The sequence below is a fragment of the Ochotona princeps genome, chromosome X (assembly GCF_030435755.1).
Source record: "Ochotona princeps isolate mOchPri1 chromosome X, mOchPri1.hap1, whole genome shotgun sequence".
NCBI classification, from domain to species: domain Eukaryota; kingdom Metazoa; phylum Chordata; class Mammalia; order Lagomorpha; family Ochotonidae; genus Ochotona; species Ochotona princeps.
In genome coordinates, this window is record NC_080865.1 from 74,277,647 (window position 1) to 74,296,220 (window position 18,574).

An 18,574-nucleotide genomic window follows, 5' to 3' on the forward strand; every position below is an offset into this window, starting at 1 on the left:
GTAGCTTTTGATTTTCCTTAAGAAGATAACTGTGTTTTGAAGTATATCTGAATTTCAGAAATGTGGATTTTCATTTTAATGCCCCTTGGAGAGAAAGAAATTTTTTTTCATTTTTTAATAGATGGCGTGGAGACAATATTATTGACAGTAGGGAGGTATTAACTTCTGGGTGTTTTGTGGGTTAGATTATTCTTTGGTGTGAGTACTTTAAGGCTTATATGTTACTTTCTGTAGAAAGTTGAGGCGCTTTATGAATGTGTTTATATATGTGAAAAGTTTTTAAGGCGATATATAGTTATGCCTCTGTACTGAATACATACTATTGTTCTACTTGATACAATATGTCATCTTCTATACACACTATACAGCAGGAAGCTTTTTTGTGCAACAATTAAAGAAGATCTTGTTAATCAAATGTTTTGGTCAATGCACATCACGGATTTTTATTTATTAATGAATAATAAAATATATTTAGTGTCATAACAGTATGCAATGTTTCTTTGGTGATGTTGAAGACCATTCTGGATCTTGCAGTAGCTCAAGGTTATCTTTTTTGCACCAACAGTGCAGGGGGGAGATATCAGTAAATTGAGGATTCCATTATAAAAAAGCCAAGTGTCAGAGACTGCTACCTCCTTAATGGTGCTTAAATTTTGCTTAGTTCTTCAAATTTAGCCCATATAGCTCAGTGATATTTGGAGATCACTGCCTTTCCCTTTAGGAATCTGGTGGGCATCTTTCTTGTCCCTCAGGATCAGTTCTGTGCCCAAGAGAGAAGTTTCCTGTACTATTTCTTTTCCTTCCAGAAGTCCCTTGTTGAGGTGGGAAGAAGGTAGTTTAAGGATGAGTTGCACCCATCTGCTAAGCCCTTCGTTTCTACTGCAAGGCCAATGAACAGGGACACATGTGTGGTAGTAGTGTAACCATTGGACAGTCAAATTCAAGGATGGTAAGCAATGTAGGTTTGAGAGAATGTCTACACTAAAGAAACAACAGGGAGAAATAAAAAAAAAAAACAGAGAAAGTAACATTTGAGAGGGAAATTGAGAGGTTGAGGATTTTCAGGGAATGGATGGGTGGAAAGAGAGGGTAAGACAGAAGAGCTCCAGATCAAACATGAAAATGAGAAAAGCTCACAGTATCCAAGGGTTGTGAAGTTACATTCTTTTTTAATGCAACTGAGGTCTTGTTTTTCTCTATCAAGTTTGAATCATATAAAATTTTCCACATGATCAGAATTGTCTAATTAGCACATTGCCTCATTTTTTCACATTTTCCACTTAATTGTTGCATGTGTGAAATGGGTGCAAATGAACCTGGAACTAGTATGTGTTGCCTGGAAGGAAATGCATAAAAGACAGTTTGCCAGTGATTTCCCAAAATGATTACTGTTGCTGAATGTTTTTGAAGATTGTACCACTAAAGATGGTGACTGTGGATATGACTAGATATGCTCACATGAGCCTGTCATTGCTTTTCTTCCATCCCGTCATCCCCATGGCAAATTCATCCTATGAATTCAGGTTGTAACCACCTTGAGTTTTTAATCTGTGTAATTTAAGGAGGACATACCACTTATTTTCCACAGCCCCCAAAGACTTCACAGGAGAAAATAGTCTCAACGTGCCAGCAGAAAGAAAACTAGACATAAATTCCAAATAAGCTAATTGGGTGCTTGAAATACTAATAGTGAAAATTTCTTGGTTCTTCATTGGATCTCAGAGATTGAACAAGTTCTCTTTTTTAAAAAAGATACTCATTTTATTTTATTTTTTTAATCTATTGAAAGTATTTTATTTTTTATTGCATTTTTTGAATTAATTTATACATTAATTACATTGTATTACGTGACAGTTTCATAGGTACTGGGATTTTCCCCACCCCTCCCCAAACCCTCCCCCCATGGTGGATTCCTCCACCCCATTGCATAACCACAGCTCAAGTTCATTTGGGATTCCCTCATTGCCAGCATATAACAAACATATAGTCCAGCGTCCCATTGTCCAGTCAAGTTCAACACCTTCTCAGGGAGACCCCTCTGGTCTGAGGGCAGAGCCAGCAGAGAAAGATACTCATTTTAAAAGCAGAGTTGCAGAGAAAGGAGATAAATAGATAGAAGGATAGATAGATGATAGATAGATGATAGATAGATAGATAGATATCTCTGATCCACTAATTCACTGCCCCAAATGGCTGTAATGGCTGTAGCTGAGCTAGTCTGAAGCCGGGAGCCAGGAGCATCTCCAGGGTCTTTCTTGTGGGTGCAGGGACTCAAGCACTTGAGCTGTCCTCCACTGCTTTACCAGGCTGTTAGCAGGGAGCTGGACTGGAAATAGAGCAGCTGGGACTTGAACTGGTGCCCATATGAGATGCTGGCACTGCAAGTGGAGGTTTAATCTGATATGCTTCACTGCTGACCACTCAGAAAATAAGTATGTTGTAACTGAAGAGAGGAGAATGGAGTTTCCAACATGGATCTTCTTATCTGTATGTTTCTGAGATCTGCTAGTATAAGTAATTATATCATTACATAATATATCTATACAAGAGCAGTAAATATTTGAAACAGTCTAGTTTAATCCTCATTCTTAGTAGTTACGTTTCCAAGGACATAACCTACAGGATGAAGTAATGGGTTTAGAAACCAGCAGATTGCTCAATTCTCCAGCAAAAGCTCACTTATTACCTCATTTATTGATAGAGAGTAACCTCTCAAAGGATGTTACAGTTGTTACAATGTTCAAAGAACTTTCATATCAATTACTTTCTTTCATCTTTCTGTGGAGATGAGACAGAGATTCTCCCCCATTTTAATAGGAAGACTTGAAATTTCAGAAAGGCAAAATGACTTTACGGCTTGCCATAAAGTGAGAATAACATAATATGTATATAAGACATATTTTAACCAATGGAATGCACAAAAATAGAATTGTCACAGAAGCAATTGAAACCAAGATGGATCAGCAGTTATGACAGTAATTACACCTTCACAAGTTCCTGAGCCTACCTTTCTAACAGGAAGTGACCTGCAATTATAAGAAATCATTATCACCCACCCATTCCTGGCTTACTTGGAGAATTTTCAAATCATTGTTATTGTATGTAAAAATGATACCTGATTCTTATTAAATAGAAATATCAAATAACTATATTAAAATAGAACAATGAGTTACTTCATCCATCCCTCTCATTAGATCCAGTCATAATCTACCATTTAAAGCAGATTTGGGACCACTTCATTTGATAACCACTCTCCTTTTCTGTTCAAAATTACTATGCATTTTACCTGTGATACTATATTTAAGCCAGAAATATATGTTAGTGTGCAATCTGTTTTTAAATATTGTACAATCTTGCACTGCAATTTCCTTAAAAACTTAAAGCAAAGAGTAAAAATCTTTCTTTACATTGTAGATACCACATAGTACTCTTACATACTTCTGATGGAAAAAATAAATTTGGAAGCCTGCATAATGACATTCTATTAAAGAATTAGTTGAAAACTAGAGAATTAATCGCTTCCCTAAGTGAGGGAAACTATACATCTTGTAAGTCCAATGATAAAAAATTCCTGTTGCTCCCCTATCACTAGCTGTCCTGAAACAAGATATTTGTTGATATAGCAAATGTGATAGAGACCTTTGTACAATGGTCTCTGGGACCAGTGCTCTGAAAATGACCACTACCTTACTGATACCACCTGCAGAAGCCTAGGAAGGACTATGCTAGTACACATACCCTTGCCCAAGTATAAAGCAGGTTTCAGCATGCTTCCTTATGGGGGTATGACACAATGTGATCTGTGATCCACAAATCAGGTGGTAAAATAGAATGGAATATTTAAAAAATATATTTTATTGAAAAGGCAGTTATAAAGAGAGAGAGGGAAAGACAGAGAAGAACTCTTTCATCCCGTGATTCACTCCCCAAAAGGCCACATCAGCCAAGGCTGAGTCAGGTTAAAGCCAGGAGCTACTTCTGGGTCTCCCACATGAGTGCAGGAGACCAAGCACTTAAACAATCCTCTGTTGTTTCCCAGTCACATTAGCAGGGATCTGAATTGGAAGCGGAGCAGCCAGGACTTGAACTGGCATCCTTATGAGATGGCAGATTTTCCTGCTAAGCCATGACACTGACTGTGAATGACATTTTCTTTTTCTTTTTTTTTAATGAAGACAACAACTTGAGTACTTACTTTATTTTTAGTTAAATAGATACTAAGGCAGCTTAATCTTCACAAGTTATGAAGGCAACATTTTGTAAATGTTCCTTGTGGAACACTAACAACCTGTTAGTGATTTCAGAAAAGCAATGAATCACCAAATGCCACTGGAAAAATTAAGGCAATCATCTGTAGAGTATGTATGGGCCCTTGAAAATACTTCTGTATCTTCCAAATATGGCTTTCTAGAGCAAAGCTCGGGAATATTGACATTAGATGTAGTCCCTTTAGTATGACGGACCTGTAACCCAGCCATCCCACAGCTGCTGCCAGAAATAACCTGTATTGTCTGCATAGGTTGTTTGACTTAGGGAATACATGATAGTGAATCAATACAGAGAGCACCTGGGCATGGCAGGCAGGACTAAGTGCTGGGAGAAGGAAGGGGAGTTTCTGGTGTTAATCTAGGGGTACCTCTCAGAAGGGCCTCCACCCCCACAACTCTAGTACAAGTCTTCTAACAAGAGGTTTTTAGTCAATCTACTTTATCCCAAAAGACTTCTTGGGAAGATCACAGGAAGAGACACATTTGCAAACAATCCATGCATGAAAGTGAGCTGCATACTGATTTTAAACAAAGATCCAATTTATTATCTACCTCAATTTAAAAGTCAAAATGTGCAGCCTGTGTTTATCTGCTTATAGTTCTCACTCAGAAAAAGACTGTGCCTGCTTTTGTACTAAATATTATAAGGGAGACTCTACAAGTATCTAAGGGTTCTCTGCCATTAGTAATTATCATTCTAATTGCAGAAATCACTCACACACACACACACACACACACACACACACACACAGCCAGAGAGAGATTCGACAGACAATGCACAAGAAGGGAGTTTAGAAGCCACAGATACAGCAATAGACAGGTCCTCCCATTGTACACTCATTGTTCTCCTCAACTGAAAGAACAGCAGCAAGCATTGTACAGGTTGCCCCTGCATGGTACGTTTGCCTTCACCATATGTAGCTTACTTGAAACGCTCTCTCACTACCTCCAAATTCATCTCTTTCTCATCTGACCCCCAAGACTCTTCCATATTCATTATACTCTTTTGTCATCTTACTTCCTCATCCATATGCTCCATACACTTCTAAGTTTTTCTCTGTACTGTCCTTCCCACTTCATAGGCCTCATCCTTTTCTGCCTAACCAGTCTCTAAGGGCCATCGCTGTAGTCCTGACTCCTCCTATAAGTCCTGACTGCCTACCACAGTGATATTCTTTTTAAAAAAGAAAAAAAAAAACTGCAAGGGTCTCTTTACTGGTAAAAACAAAACAAATTAAAAACACTTCAATATTTAATATATTGATATGATTTCACAACATCCAAGGTAAATATTTGCAGCATTTTCTTTTTTTTTTTTTTTGCTTTTACCTTTGTTATAGCCTTTAATATTATTTAATTTCTTTTAAAAAATATGATATCATTCCACAGACTCTGGGATTTTCCTTCTCCCCTTTCCAAACTCCTTCTTCCCTTCTGATTTCCCTTATCTTATTGCAATAATACAGTCCTTCAACTGCAGTCATAAGTCCATCATAAGTCCATCATTCTGCTATTTAAGTATATCCTGACATTGTAGATTTGAACAATGGCAGAGGTCCAGCATCCTATTCTCAAGGTATTCTTTTCATTAAAAAGGCTACAGCATTCATGTTCTACTCTTCCCAACTTAGCAGTTGATTTTCTTTGGTAGTATTGCTTGCCCATTGCTTGTATCTTAAGCTTATTTCCACGATTAGATTGCGAGTTTAGGATATTACTAAGTTCTTAATGAATCACCCAAAATAACTTGTCACTATACTGATCCACAGTTCAATGTATATTTTGTTAACTGACCCACTGATTGACTCAAAGCAAAGGGAGCTGAGATAGTAGAAGGGATGGAGTCATTGCTCAGGGTGTTGTTTGTGAAATACTTGCCTCAGAAAACTAGCCAGCCTATGTGTTTATTTCCTTTTGAAAACATTATTTCTGCATTTAAAAGTGTGCTTTATATAAAATTTTGTGGTTTAGTTTTCTATATGAATGGGACTTTAAATGTTCTTTTAAGTTATATGCTGTAACATAACATTTTTTATGCTTTCAATTGCCTTGAAAAATATGTAGTGTTTTATGCTTTTCGGTTAATTTAATATGTGGAAGCTTTTCTCTGTCTTCTGTTATGCCTTTCCTTTTCCTGCATGTTCTGCTTCCGAGGAGCTAGAGACAACCCTAAAAATAATTCTGGGCATGACTATATAGCATCCAAATAAGAAGGATCAACAAAACTGTCAGATTTTAGGGGATAATAACAAATGAAATAAATACAACCAGGAAGACCCAGGTGGCATTTTATAAGGCGGTTTCAGAAAGCAGACATAGCATTGTCCCGTGAGTCCCTCTTGGCAGGAATTAATTTATTTTCTGAACTTTGAACGCTATCCAGCTATGTTTCCAACAAATGCCATTGGGCCCAAAGTGATACCTGACAAGAGGTATACTTGAAAATGTAAATAGTCATTCCAGTTACTGGGGAGAGGGGCACAACAACAGCCTCAACCCCAGAAAAACAATTTTAACTACAAAAGCAATCTAAAAAATGCCTGCCACTGCCAGCCTTCTTGTCAATGTCTCCACATCCATAAACTTACAGTAGCAAATAATCATAGACTGTCTCCATACATTGGGTCTCATTTCATACAAAAAAGATCTTTCATTCATCCGCTCATTTATTTGTTCATTCACTTATTAAATAGTTTATCAAGTACTATACAGGATGGATTCTGATGGTCTGTTAAGGGACACAGAAACAGGTTAGCGATCAGAGTTCAACATAGTAAGTACAGCAGAAGTAAATATTGAAGAAGACGATCTGTCCAAGCCTGAAAAGAGTAGTTAGTGAAGGCTTCCTGGAGAAAGTGACCCCTGAACTGAGGGTATTCTTAAAGAGTAGAGCAAGTTATAAAAAAACTAAGAGGCATTATGGGTAGTCATCATGAAAGCAGTAGACATAATACACTATTAGTTGAGTTTCTATGAATCCAACAAGAGGTTCAGAATAGCTCATGAATAGAGTGGGACTGACAAAGGGGTAGAATGTGAAAATAAGGATGTAATAGGGTTTCAAATCTTGAAGAATTTTCATGAGGATACCTCAAAGAAATTAAGAAATTAAGACATAAATATATTATGAAATCATCCTTTTTGTACATGTTTTGTTTTCTATGAGCTTTTTTGAAAATTCCTTTTGTGCATATCATGCTAAAGACTAAATATGATTCTCAAGGCAACCAGAGTACATTGAAGCCAAGGAAGGATATCAGATTTGTGTTTCAAAATATCACTGTAGTCAGAGGAGGAAAAATGGATGGGGGAAGTGTTGTATGAAAAGAGGAGTCAGACTGTTCATGTCTTCTGTGTAAGAATATTTTCAAGGATGAATTACCAGAGCAAGACTGCTAATTAGATGGTAACAGGAGGAGATAGGAGACAATGGAGGAGTTGGGTGTTTGTTTTATTGGGGGTAGGGAAAGAGAGTGGAGTGTTAACTTACTTTTGAAAATAGTGTGGGGATCTATGGGATAATGAAATTGAAAGTTAATTACATAGGGACTGGAATACAGCAGAGAGGTCAGGGTTAGAGAGTTGTAGATGGGAACTCACTCGTGTAGATGGTAGCTGAAACAAAGCATGTAGATGTCATAGCCTGAGACAAGTATAGAAAAAGATAAGGATCTAGGACAGTTCCTAGGGAGAGACATACCATTTACAGAGGTAATAGAGACTGTTGTGAATGAGACTGAGAAAATCCAGAAATGTAGACATAGACCCTAGGAAACACTGGGAGGGAGATGGGAAGGAATTAGTTTGCAAGAAACACTTGACCATGAACATCATTATGGCAAAGAGATCATTGATTTTAATGATTAAAATGTGGCTCTTAGTTCAAGAGTTCAATTTGTGATTTGTGGGAGTCATTGTTATGATTTTGACAGTGAGAGCTGAGGAAGTCTAGGTTGCCATGTCAAGTTTAATCTCCTTCAACTCCAATGACCTCCACCTCCCTTCCAGTTCTATAATTTATTCTGTAGCTTTCTAGACCTGTCTCATCAACCAAGGTTGCCCATTAGAATAATCTGCTCAGTTTGCATCAAATATCAGTACCTGGAGCTCAACCAGAAACTACTTATCAGGATTTCTAAAGATGAAACCTGGGCAATGAATTTTTAAAAGATTTATCTAATTTTTTTATTGGAAAGGCAGATATGAAGAGAGAACAAGATAGAGAAAGATCTTCCATCCACTGGTTCACTGCCCAGTGACTGCAATGGTCAGAGCTGAGCTGACCCGAAGCCAGGAACCAGGAGCTTCTTCTGGATCTCCCATTCGAGAGCAGGGTCCCAAGGCTTCAGGATTAGCTATGGAGATAGGTATGTAAAGAAAAAAATCCAGTAATGATAAGTGTTATGTTCGATATATATACATTGTAGTTCTATGGGGAAATGTCCTTTGAAGGAGGACAGGAAAACATTTGCCAAAGGAGAGGAATGCCGAGAGAGAGTCTTCAAGAATGAGAAGTAATGGAAGTGCTCCACACACAGTTGGGAGTGAAAATTAAGTCTTACCAGGCCCCTGTCCAGTATGTACAAAAGCTTGAAAGTAAGAGAAATTTTGGCTGTTCTAAGTGCATCAAATGAGTATTGATACATCCATGACAAGAATATAGGCTGGAGAGGTATGCTAAAAATGGATCACACACTCCTTCTGATTATCATTGCTAAGGACCATGAGCTTTCATAGGCAATTTAAGGATCTTAAAGGCAAAAGTGTGATTTGGCCACAGACAGGAAAAATGAATTTGGACAAAATTGTAACCAGAGAGAGTAAGTGATAAATGCTGATACCTTGGACTGGTTCTCAGAGATAAAAGGAAGAGATGGATTCAAGACAAATTAAAAAGATAAGAGAGAATTTGGTGAACAATTAAATAGAAATAAGTAAAGAAATTAAATTTACTCTCAAAGTCCTGGTTTGGGCAGTTTATCCAGAATGCACAGTGCTTATGTGCTTATGACATCAAGCAAATAAGGAGTGCCCAAAATTTGGAAACCTTTTTATTGTGAATATATAGTGAAAAATTCACTCAAATTGAGTAGCATCGCAGCAGCAGAACTTACTGACTTTCATTATCATTGTCTGGTTTAATATTAATTTATTTGAATTGCCTATTGGAGAGTGCGATCATAATCTTTAATGGTTAAAGCCTTCAAAAGGAGGAGTCAGCCAAAGCCATAATCCTTCTATAATCTGGGTAGTTAGTGGTTTCATTTCATTAAGATAAGGAATACTGAGAAAGAATGGAATTGTGATTTCTGCATCTGAATGAAGACAAGGCTTGTTAAGGACTGACAAATAATCTTCTTGGGAAATTCCATTAGGCCAGTTCTATGCATAACTACACCCAAATGGAATGTTCACATCGAAGTCAATATGCTGCATATATGAGGCCAACACTAACAGCGAAGTGAGGGATGTTATTTGTTGGCTGTGGAAGCTATGGATGGGAAGTGATTTAAGAATCTGTAGATAGATGCTTAGGTAGGGACTCTGAGTGGGGAGTCCAGGACTCTTCCAATGCTCTGGAAGGGGCCCCAATAATTTTTTTTAGTTTATAATATTCTATTAATTTAATCTGAAAAGAGCCTTCCTCCCAATTACACAAAGTATTGGATCCCAGTTTTTTTTATTTGTTTCTGCCAATCACCGATCAGGGAATTAAATATCTGACATTGACTACTATCTGGGAGTGGGTGTAATCCAAGAGGAAGTAATGTAGAAAAGGGATTATAAAGGGCCAAACACTGTACTAGGAAAGGTAGAAGGAAAAGGAACAATGACAATGAAATAAAGAAAGAGAACTGTGGGAGGAGGAAAGTCAAGTGAAAAAAAAAAAAGATGTGATTAGCCATGTCCAACATGAAAGGCAGATTGAGGGGGGAAAAATAAGAAATAGGATACCTACAGTAGAATGGTAAGAACAGAATACTGTTTTGTTTACATTTCTGTACAAATAAAAATAGTAGTTGAATAAGTATAAATGATAGCTAAAGTACACAGATATGTATGTAAAGTAGGGGCATCAACATAAATGTTTAAAACCCTGCTGTTCAGTAAGATAACATTCAATAGGTAAAAATGAAATCTGTGTTGTTTCCATGTCTTCTTTATTGTGGATTGTGCTGCTATAAATATAGGGTTGTGAGTCATTGTTTTGTATGCAGATTTCATTTCATTTTCATATATTCCCAGGAGTGGGATAGATGGATCATACAGTAGACCGATTTTCAGTTGTCTGAATGTTCTACATACTGACTTCCATAAGTGGCTGCAGTAGCCTACAATCCCACCAGCAGTGGAGTAAGGAACATTTATCCCCACATCCATGCCAGCAGATGTTGGTTGTTAATGTCTACATGTGGACTATTCTCACTAGAGTTAGATGGAACCTCCATGTAGTTTTTATTTGCATTTCCCTAATAGTGAGGGTGCCTGTGCATTTTTCTCATGTATCAGTAAGCCATACACATTTAAATGTCAAAAAATTGAACTTGAAACTGTTACTAAGGGACTATACACTACTGTGATAATATGAAGAGAAATATCTGGAGGGGGAAATGTGAGAAGGATGAACACTTCTATCAGCAAAACTGTATCATGGAAAATAATTTTTAAAAATCAAATTTACAAAAATAAGATCTAGATTGAGGAAGTTAGATGGCATATAGAAATATACTTCAAAAAGTTTATGGAAACCTGAATTAATACGTGAAGTTTACTCTGGTGCAATTGCTTTTTAAACCAGTGCATAGGAATCTGACATTGTGACAAAGCAAGTTGAGCTGTCACTTGCAACAGCAGCTTCCCATATGAGTGTAGGTTCAAGTCCCAGCTGCTACACTTCCACTCCTGGGAAATCAGTGACAGATGACTCAAGCCCCTGCCACCCATGTGGGGTACCTGATGGAGTTGTCTCTTGGCTTCAGACTGTCTCAGCCCTGGCTGTTGCAGCCATTTGGAGAATATATTAGTAGATAGAAAATATTGCTCTGTCTTCAAATAAGTAAATTTTAAAAAGTCCATTTGTGGCCTAGTTTAATAGCTCAGTGTCTAAATTCCTCAACTTGCAAGCACTGGGATCTCTTAAAAAGTGTTGCTTCATATCCCAGCTGTTCCCCTTCCCGTCCCAGCTGCTCCAATTCTCACCCAGCTTATGCTTGTGGCCTGGGAAAACAATAGAGGATGAACCAAAGCCTTGGGACCCTGGAAGGAGAAGCTCCTGGCTCCTGGCTTCAGATCAACTCAGCTACAGCTGTTATAGACACTTGGAAAGTGAACCGTGGAAAGAAAGATCTTTCTGTCTGTTTTTCTTTCTGTAAATCTGTCTTTCCAATAAAAATAACTGAATCTTTTTTTTTTTTTTTTTTTTTAAGATTTATTTTATTTTTATTACAAAGTCAGATATATTGAGAGGAGGAGAGATAGAGAGGAAGTGGAGCTGCCAGGATTAGAACCAGCGGCCATATGGGATCAAGGCAAGGACCTTAGCCACTAGGCCATGCTGCCGAGCCCAACTGAATCTTTTTTTAAAGTGTAGTTTTTTCATAATATGAATTTTCCACATATTATTAAAAAGTTTTCATACTTTTTGAAAAATTAGTCCTAATTGTGTTCCGCAACAAGCCAAAGGCTTGAGTAGCTCTTGCCCTTTTCCATAAACTGTCTTTTCTTGATCCTGTGCAGTTTCCATCATCACTTGAATTTATTTTTCATCCCATATTCTGTCCTTTCGTTTGAGAAATGGAGTCGTGACAGGATAGAAAGAGAAATAAGAGGTAAGAATAGCATTTGAACAGGAAGGTTTTCTAAATTAAAATGTAGCATGTGTAACTGAGAAAACCTATGATCCATCTATGATTGTCTATTGTGTGTAATTGAGGTTAAGGGAATATCTATATGAATCAGTGTGTTCTAACTTGGCCACACTGGCAATTCTGAATCTGGCTAGTTCCAGCTGGATAAATCTGGCTCATGCTGACTTGTCCAGTATTAAGAGTGTATTATTTTTTCCAGTGTAAAATGTAGTTTTAGACGTATATGCTCAAATCTGCTGATGATCTCCGATGTAAGATGCTGTTTTAGAACATTTCCACACTAATGTTCTCCTGGGAGCTATTTCCAGATAAAGCAATATAATTATAGTTCCTAGTTTAATTTCTCTAATGATTACATCTTTAAAGGCTTTTGACTTATTAACTATCAATACATTTATTCTTAATTTCGTCACTATGAAAAATGTGCAACTTGAGAAGAGCAATGATTTTCAATAGCTAATAGACTGCAATAGGGACATATAAAAAAGAGCTGCACACTAGAAAGACTATTCCGCAGGACTGGTTTGACATTTCTAAGAACTAAATAAAAGGCGATTCAGTAGAAAATACCAATTCATAAGGTTTGCAAGGTGTGAAATTATTTTAAATGTTTTAATTGTGAAGAAAAATTTGTAACTGTCATTTATTTGCAGTAGTATCCTTATTGAAAAAAGACTGAGTCTATTTACAGAACTTGTGTGATGTAAACATGTAAATTCATGAAGTTTCAGCTACTTGATCTTTAGGTAAAGTTGACATGGAACAATTCATGACATTTTAATTGATTCAAGTGCTTTTTTATGCTTTCTTTCTTTTTTTATATTTTTATTAATATTTAGCATTATGTGACAGTTTCATAGGCTCTGGGAATCCCCCCACCCCTCTCCCTCCCCTCCCCCCTGGTGGATTCCTCCACCTTGATGCAGCATTACAGTTCATGCAATAAGATAACGCGATATAATCTATAAACCAACAATTAATGTCAGAATATTTAAGATCTACATCGTAAAACTGTAAAACATACTATACCCTCAATACGCTATGTTAACCGGTAATGGGGAGGGAGTGCAGGGAAATCTTTCAGGACCATAAAAAGAGTGAGAAAAAAAATATGCTTTCTTTCTTAAAGTATGCCTTAGCTTGACTGGAATATAATGAATTTCTTCTTTAGTAAGCAGTATTTCAACCAGCAAAGCCAGCTATACGTAATTAGACACCTGATGGTTACACCGTTACACTGGTAAAGGGCACAATATGGCTTGAATTAAGTTTTTTTAAAATGTATTTGGGAGTTAATTGAGTATAACTATTTTTCTCAAACTTATCTGCATTTTTTTTTTGCAAATAGGAATTTCTGGAGTTACATATTGCTAAAATTGTGTTGGAACCAATTGTCTTTCAACTTTGGAATTATTTTGCTGAACTACTTGTATAATTTTTAGACACCAAAATTGTACCCCAAATAAATGCATCTTAACATTTTGCCTTTAGCCAATAAGAAGAAGGAGAAAGAACGCCCAGAGATCTCTCTTCCTTCAGACTTTGAGCATACCATTCATGTGGGGTTTGATGCAGTCACCGGGGAATTCACTGTAAGTAAGCCCCTCATTTTGCATTGCAAGCCATGAGAAGCTTCATTTATGAAAACAGAATTCAACCCAAAACCTCCACATCCCAAAATATCAAATTTGATGTGTCTGATGATTCCTAACAAGATTGACTTTACCTAGACAATCATAGATGGAAGTACAAGGTCGCAACAACATTGGCAAATAAACTGATCCATCTTAACACAAATGTCTGATCACTGTATATTCTTCACCTTCATTGAAAATATTTGCTTACCACAGCACAGATAGTGTAATAATGGTAGGGAGACCTTGCCTGAGCCTGTTCTTTATCATGTGAAGTGAACGCAAGAGGCATCACTAGGGAAGACAACTTACGTGAATAAAATCAGGCTTTTTATGTAAACTGGAATGCCCAGATGAGCTAATCACACTAACCAAAACTGCCCTTGAAGTTGACCTGTTTTTCCATTTACTCCAAACACTGACTTATTATTAGAATTATTGGCATGTGTATTTTGTAAAAATTTAGAACACCAAGCCATATGTTTCAGAAAGAAAAATTGGTAGATATATCAGGTATGCTCTTTAGGGATCCTATGATATGTGTGTATGCATATATGTGTGTAGGTGTGCATATATGTATGTATGTTGTGTGTGTATATTTATTCCCTCTATGAATAGTGTAGCTATAGAGCAAGTCTTTGTTTTGGGTATTGGTAGTGATCAATACTTTGTACTTTGTTATATCTGACATCATTTTTTTAAATGGTTGAACTCAAGGATATGTTTAGAATTATGTCTCCTGGAAGGTTACCTACTCTTGTCCACAACAGTAAGGAACTCAGTCAAAATGTGCATCCTAAATAATGAGCAACATTGAATGCATTCAGAAAAACAATCTTTGATAGAGCCATCATCATCAATTGTTCGGTTGTTAAATCAAAGAAATGTAGCTATTAACCAGTTAACTTCTTATTTCATAACATGTGATAGTGAGGAGACTACGTCATATGATAAATTTTAAAAAAAACAAAGAGCAAATTAATTTGATTTATAGGAACTAAATTGACAGCTAAATTATTTTTCCAGTTCTGGATATAAGCACTATGAGAATGAAATGGGAACTAAGTAAATGGATTGACCATATAAAGTGATATGAAATGATTAGTTCTGTATTCTCAGCAGTAAGTGAAAATGAACGCTAAGAAACAATGTAATCAATAAATTTGAGATAAGGAATTAGGTAAAATTTAACCAATTTCATCATTGGAATCAAATACATTATTTAGATATCCTGGAGATTGAGCCCAGTCTTTAGTATTTTATCAGAATATTTTTGCATGTAATATACAAAGGAACTATAACCTTACTATGAACACTACTACCATCATTATCACCATATAGACATAAGTATTATGAGCTAAATATAAGGTTTTGTTTTAAAATCATAAACAAGTAGATTGTAATCACTTCTGTGACATTTGAAGCAAGAAAAAACCCTCAAACTATCGAAGTTTTAGTTAGTAATACTTCCCGTTTTAATTTTATGAGCTGTAGCTTTCCAATTTTGATCCATTTTTTTTCTGTGTTCTTCTTCGAACTTTTTATGTTTCATTGCCATTCCATATTTTCCTTTTCTGGTCTTCTTTCTTTCTGTTTTCTAAAGAGGAAGCTTTTTCTTGCTGTTTTCATGTAAAGCTTTTGTTCCTTCCTGAAGTTTTGTCTTACTACTTTTTCTAACTTACTTGATATCTGATGGTAAATCTCTTGATTTTTAGCTCAACATTTATTCTTTCTGTTACTAATGGACATGAGGAAAATGAATCACCACAATCCTACTAATGCTACAACAGCTATTTTCATCTTGTAGACATTTATAAACCAAAGAACCTATCAGAGGGGTGAGGTGGTATACATAAATGGGCAGTCTTTAGTTTTTCCAGTCATGGGAGACTGATAAAACTGAACTGAAACCAAACAACTCCTTAAATGCCCCCTTTGAAATGAAACAGCTGATTGGAAGTAATTAGAAATCCATTGAAAATAGAATATATAGTTCAACACAAGCTAACCTTGGAAGCTGGAAGCAGTTTATTATCACTTTGATGTTTTTGTTATTATTTATTAATATCTTATTTTTAAAGGGGCCAAATTCCCTTTTTAAAAAATCACCTTGTAGCCAGTGCCAGGTTAATATTGTGCCTGTAACACTGGCATCCCATATGGGCACTGGTTCACGTCTTGACTGCCCCGCTTCCCAACAAGCTCCCTGCTAATGGGCTGGGAAAACAATGGGGGATGGTCGAAGGCCATTTGGGAGTGAACCAGCAGATAGAAGACGTCTCTTTCTCCACTTTCTCTGTAAATTTGCCTTTCAAATAAAGATAAAGAAATCTTTTTAAAATGAAAGTTAACATCCAAAAAAACATAAACATTTTTACAAATTATCTTAACCTGTGGTAAACATTTACTACTCTGTGTATTAGTTTTAAAGATGCCAAATGATAAATTTTTAAAAACCATTTTCTTGGTAGAATTTAGAATTGGTCCTACTTGCTGCAATATATCAGCTTGTTATTTGCTGCATGGAGGGATCATATTACTAAATTTTGTTATTGTCATGATTGAGGTAGAATTTTGAACAATTTGTAAAATTGTCTAGTTCATTTGTCCTAAAAGAGCTTACTACTTTGCATACTTGGACATTTATTTGGTGTGCTGCCTGGTAATTTACCCTATGGGTAATTGGCCCATATAAGCATGTACACCTGGTCACATATTTGGGCCCTAAGTCTAAATTTAGGTTGGGAGGTGAGATTTTTGGTATGAAATTATTACAAGTCCTTACCCTTTATATTGCCATTTTTGTCCCAAATACTTCAGAACTCCCCCTTCCAGACCTCTAGACCTGTGACGGTCGCTTCAAGTCAATCAGAGGGAAAAATGGTATGAGTGATATAAATGATCATTTCTTATGATAAGATAAATGCTTGGCCTGTTATATCATGCTGCCATTCTCCTGAGCTACACTGGACAAATCCCCAGCTTGATATACATCTAGTTGTTATCGTATACATGGTCAGGCATTGATACGTGCACCTGCTTCTGATGCTCAGACTCCTAGGTCTCCATTAGCTAGCTTTTGGAATTAGTGCCTCAATTTGAGGAGTAAAAAGATGGCTTTCTGATTAGGTATCCTTGCGGCATATGTTCAAATTTGTCAGATTTCATTGATAAACTGGTTTGTCTGGACTTAGAAAAGAAGAAATTATATTGACAGTGTAGTCATATGGTAAGTATAGTTGTCTGAAGTGTCTTTTGTAATTGGCCGCATAATTTACTGCTGTCTAGTGATTGTACTACTGTGTATCACAAAAGTTTAGAACTGCCAAGAAAATGTATAACAAAAGCAAAAGGTCCAATGGTTATGATAATTAACATGCCAGTGAAGTCTGCTTTAGTGGTTATGTGCAATGCTTACCTGAATTTGTAACACTTAATAACTCCTTTGGCCATTACAGTATTAACCAAATGCTATTAATTGCACTTAGAATCAGAACTGGGATCATGCATGGGCTCCTGAGTTCAAATTTTTGGCTTAAGGCTTTAGCATCAAACTGCGTGATGAATGCATGTAAAAGTGTCGTTCTACTGTGCTTGGAGTAACCTCAAATGCCAGGAATCAAGGACGTATATCCCAAATCAAACCAGTTGGGTAAAAGCATGTTTCTGTAGTATTTGAGGTATATTTCTTTAGACAAATCTGTTGCCTAATATGTGATCATATTTTGTGGGAAGTGGGACTTGGGAACTGCAACATTTAAATGGAAATTATTCATGTATGGTTTGAAATGAAACGGTTTCCCTTTCCCTAATATGAATGTCTGAGAAACTTGAACATAGTCTGGCTGTGTGGGAATGTCCTTACCTAGTTTTCTGTAATCCAGCCATGACTTTAACTACAAAGAATAGATGAATCATATGAATAAGAACAAAAATTTATCATTGCCAAATAGCCGTCCTTTGAATTTTAGCCACATAGCCACTTCCAATGTGAAAATGAAATTGGTTAACCAGAATTGGGAACTGAAATTTGTAAGTTCATCACATGGCCATTGGCTACCTGTGATCACCCAGTTATAAAAACAACTTACAAATTGTTGTTGAGGCTTTTCATGATGCCATCCTTCCTTCCTCCAAAGTCATACTTCTGCCTATTATGATAATCCTTATTGCATATCTCTGGAGGAAGCATCTGACCAAAGGTGGAATTATACATCCAAACTTTGGAGCATTGTCGTTTTCTCTGTCCTCCTAAATCTGTTGTCCTGTAGCCTGTCCTGTCCCTGATTAAGTTAATACCTCCCTATTTTCATGACTGCCCCACTTTAGAAGGGAATACCCCCTCCCCCCATTCAGACCCATTGGTTTCATTTCCTCCCACCTTCTAAGTTGTCCCACATTCTGTTTTAACTTTCTTTTCTTTCTTTATTTACGTCCATTACAGCCAGATCTCTATGGCTCACAGATGTGCCCAGGGAAGCTCCCAGAGGTGCGTCACAGGCCCAAAAGAAGCTTGCATCAAAGTGCTTCTTTGAGATGTCATAGCACTGCAGCAGCAGGTTCATGTGTGTGCAGTAGAATTGTTGCTTGGCTTATCTCACTTTTTTGTTGTCATTCCCAAACTCTGGAGGCCCACGTCACACATTGTTTTGCCGAGACTTCATAGGACAAAGCCACATAAAATTGTGTTGGACACATTTCATAAAAAGTGTGTCTTGTTTCTTTCTCCAAGTTACCCTTGGAGGTTGGATAATTATGAAATGGGGACATCTTTAGGCTGAACATGTAGGAAAGAACGTTGAAT

General features: G+C 36.7%; 1 protein-coding gene across 2 annotated transcripts in view; it reads left to right on the top strand.

Annotated features, from left to right (window-relative positions):
* Positions 1-18,574, top strand: part of PAK3 (p21 (RAC1) activated kinase 3) — a 276,680-nt gene that overhangs the window by 184,656 nt on the left and 73,450 nt on the right. For both annotated transcript variants that reach the window (XM_058658938.1, XM_004590198.2), the window contains one exon: positions 13,628-13,728. In XM_058658938.1, the coding sequence (XP_058514921.1) occupies positions 13,628-13,728 (101 nt within the window). The remainder of the gene's footprint in view (positions 1-13,627; positions 13,729-18,574) is intronic.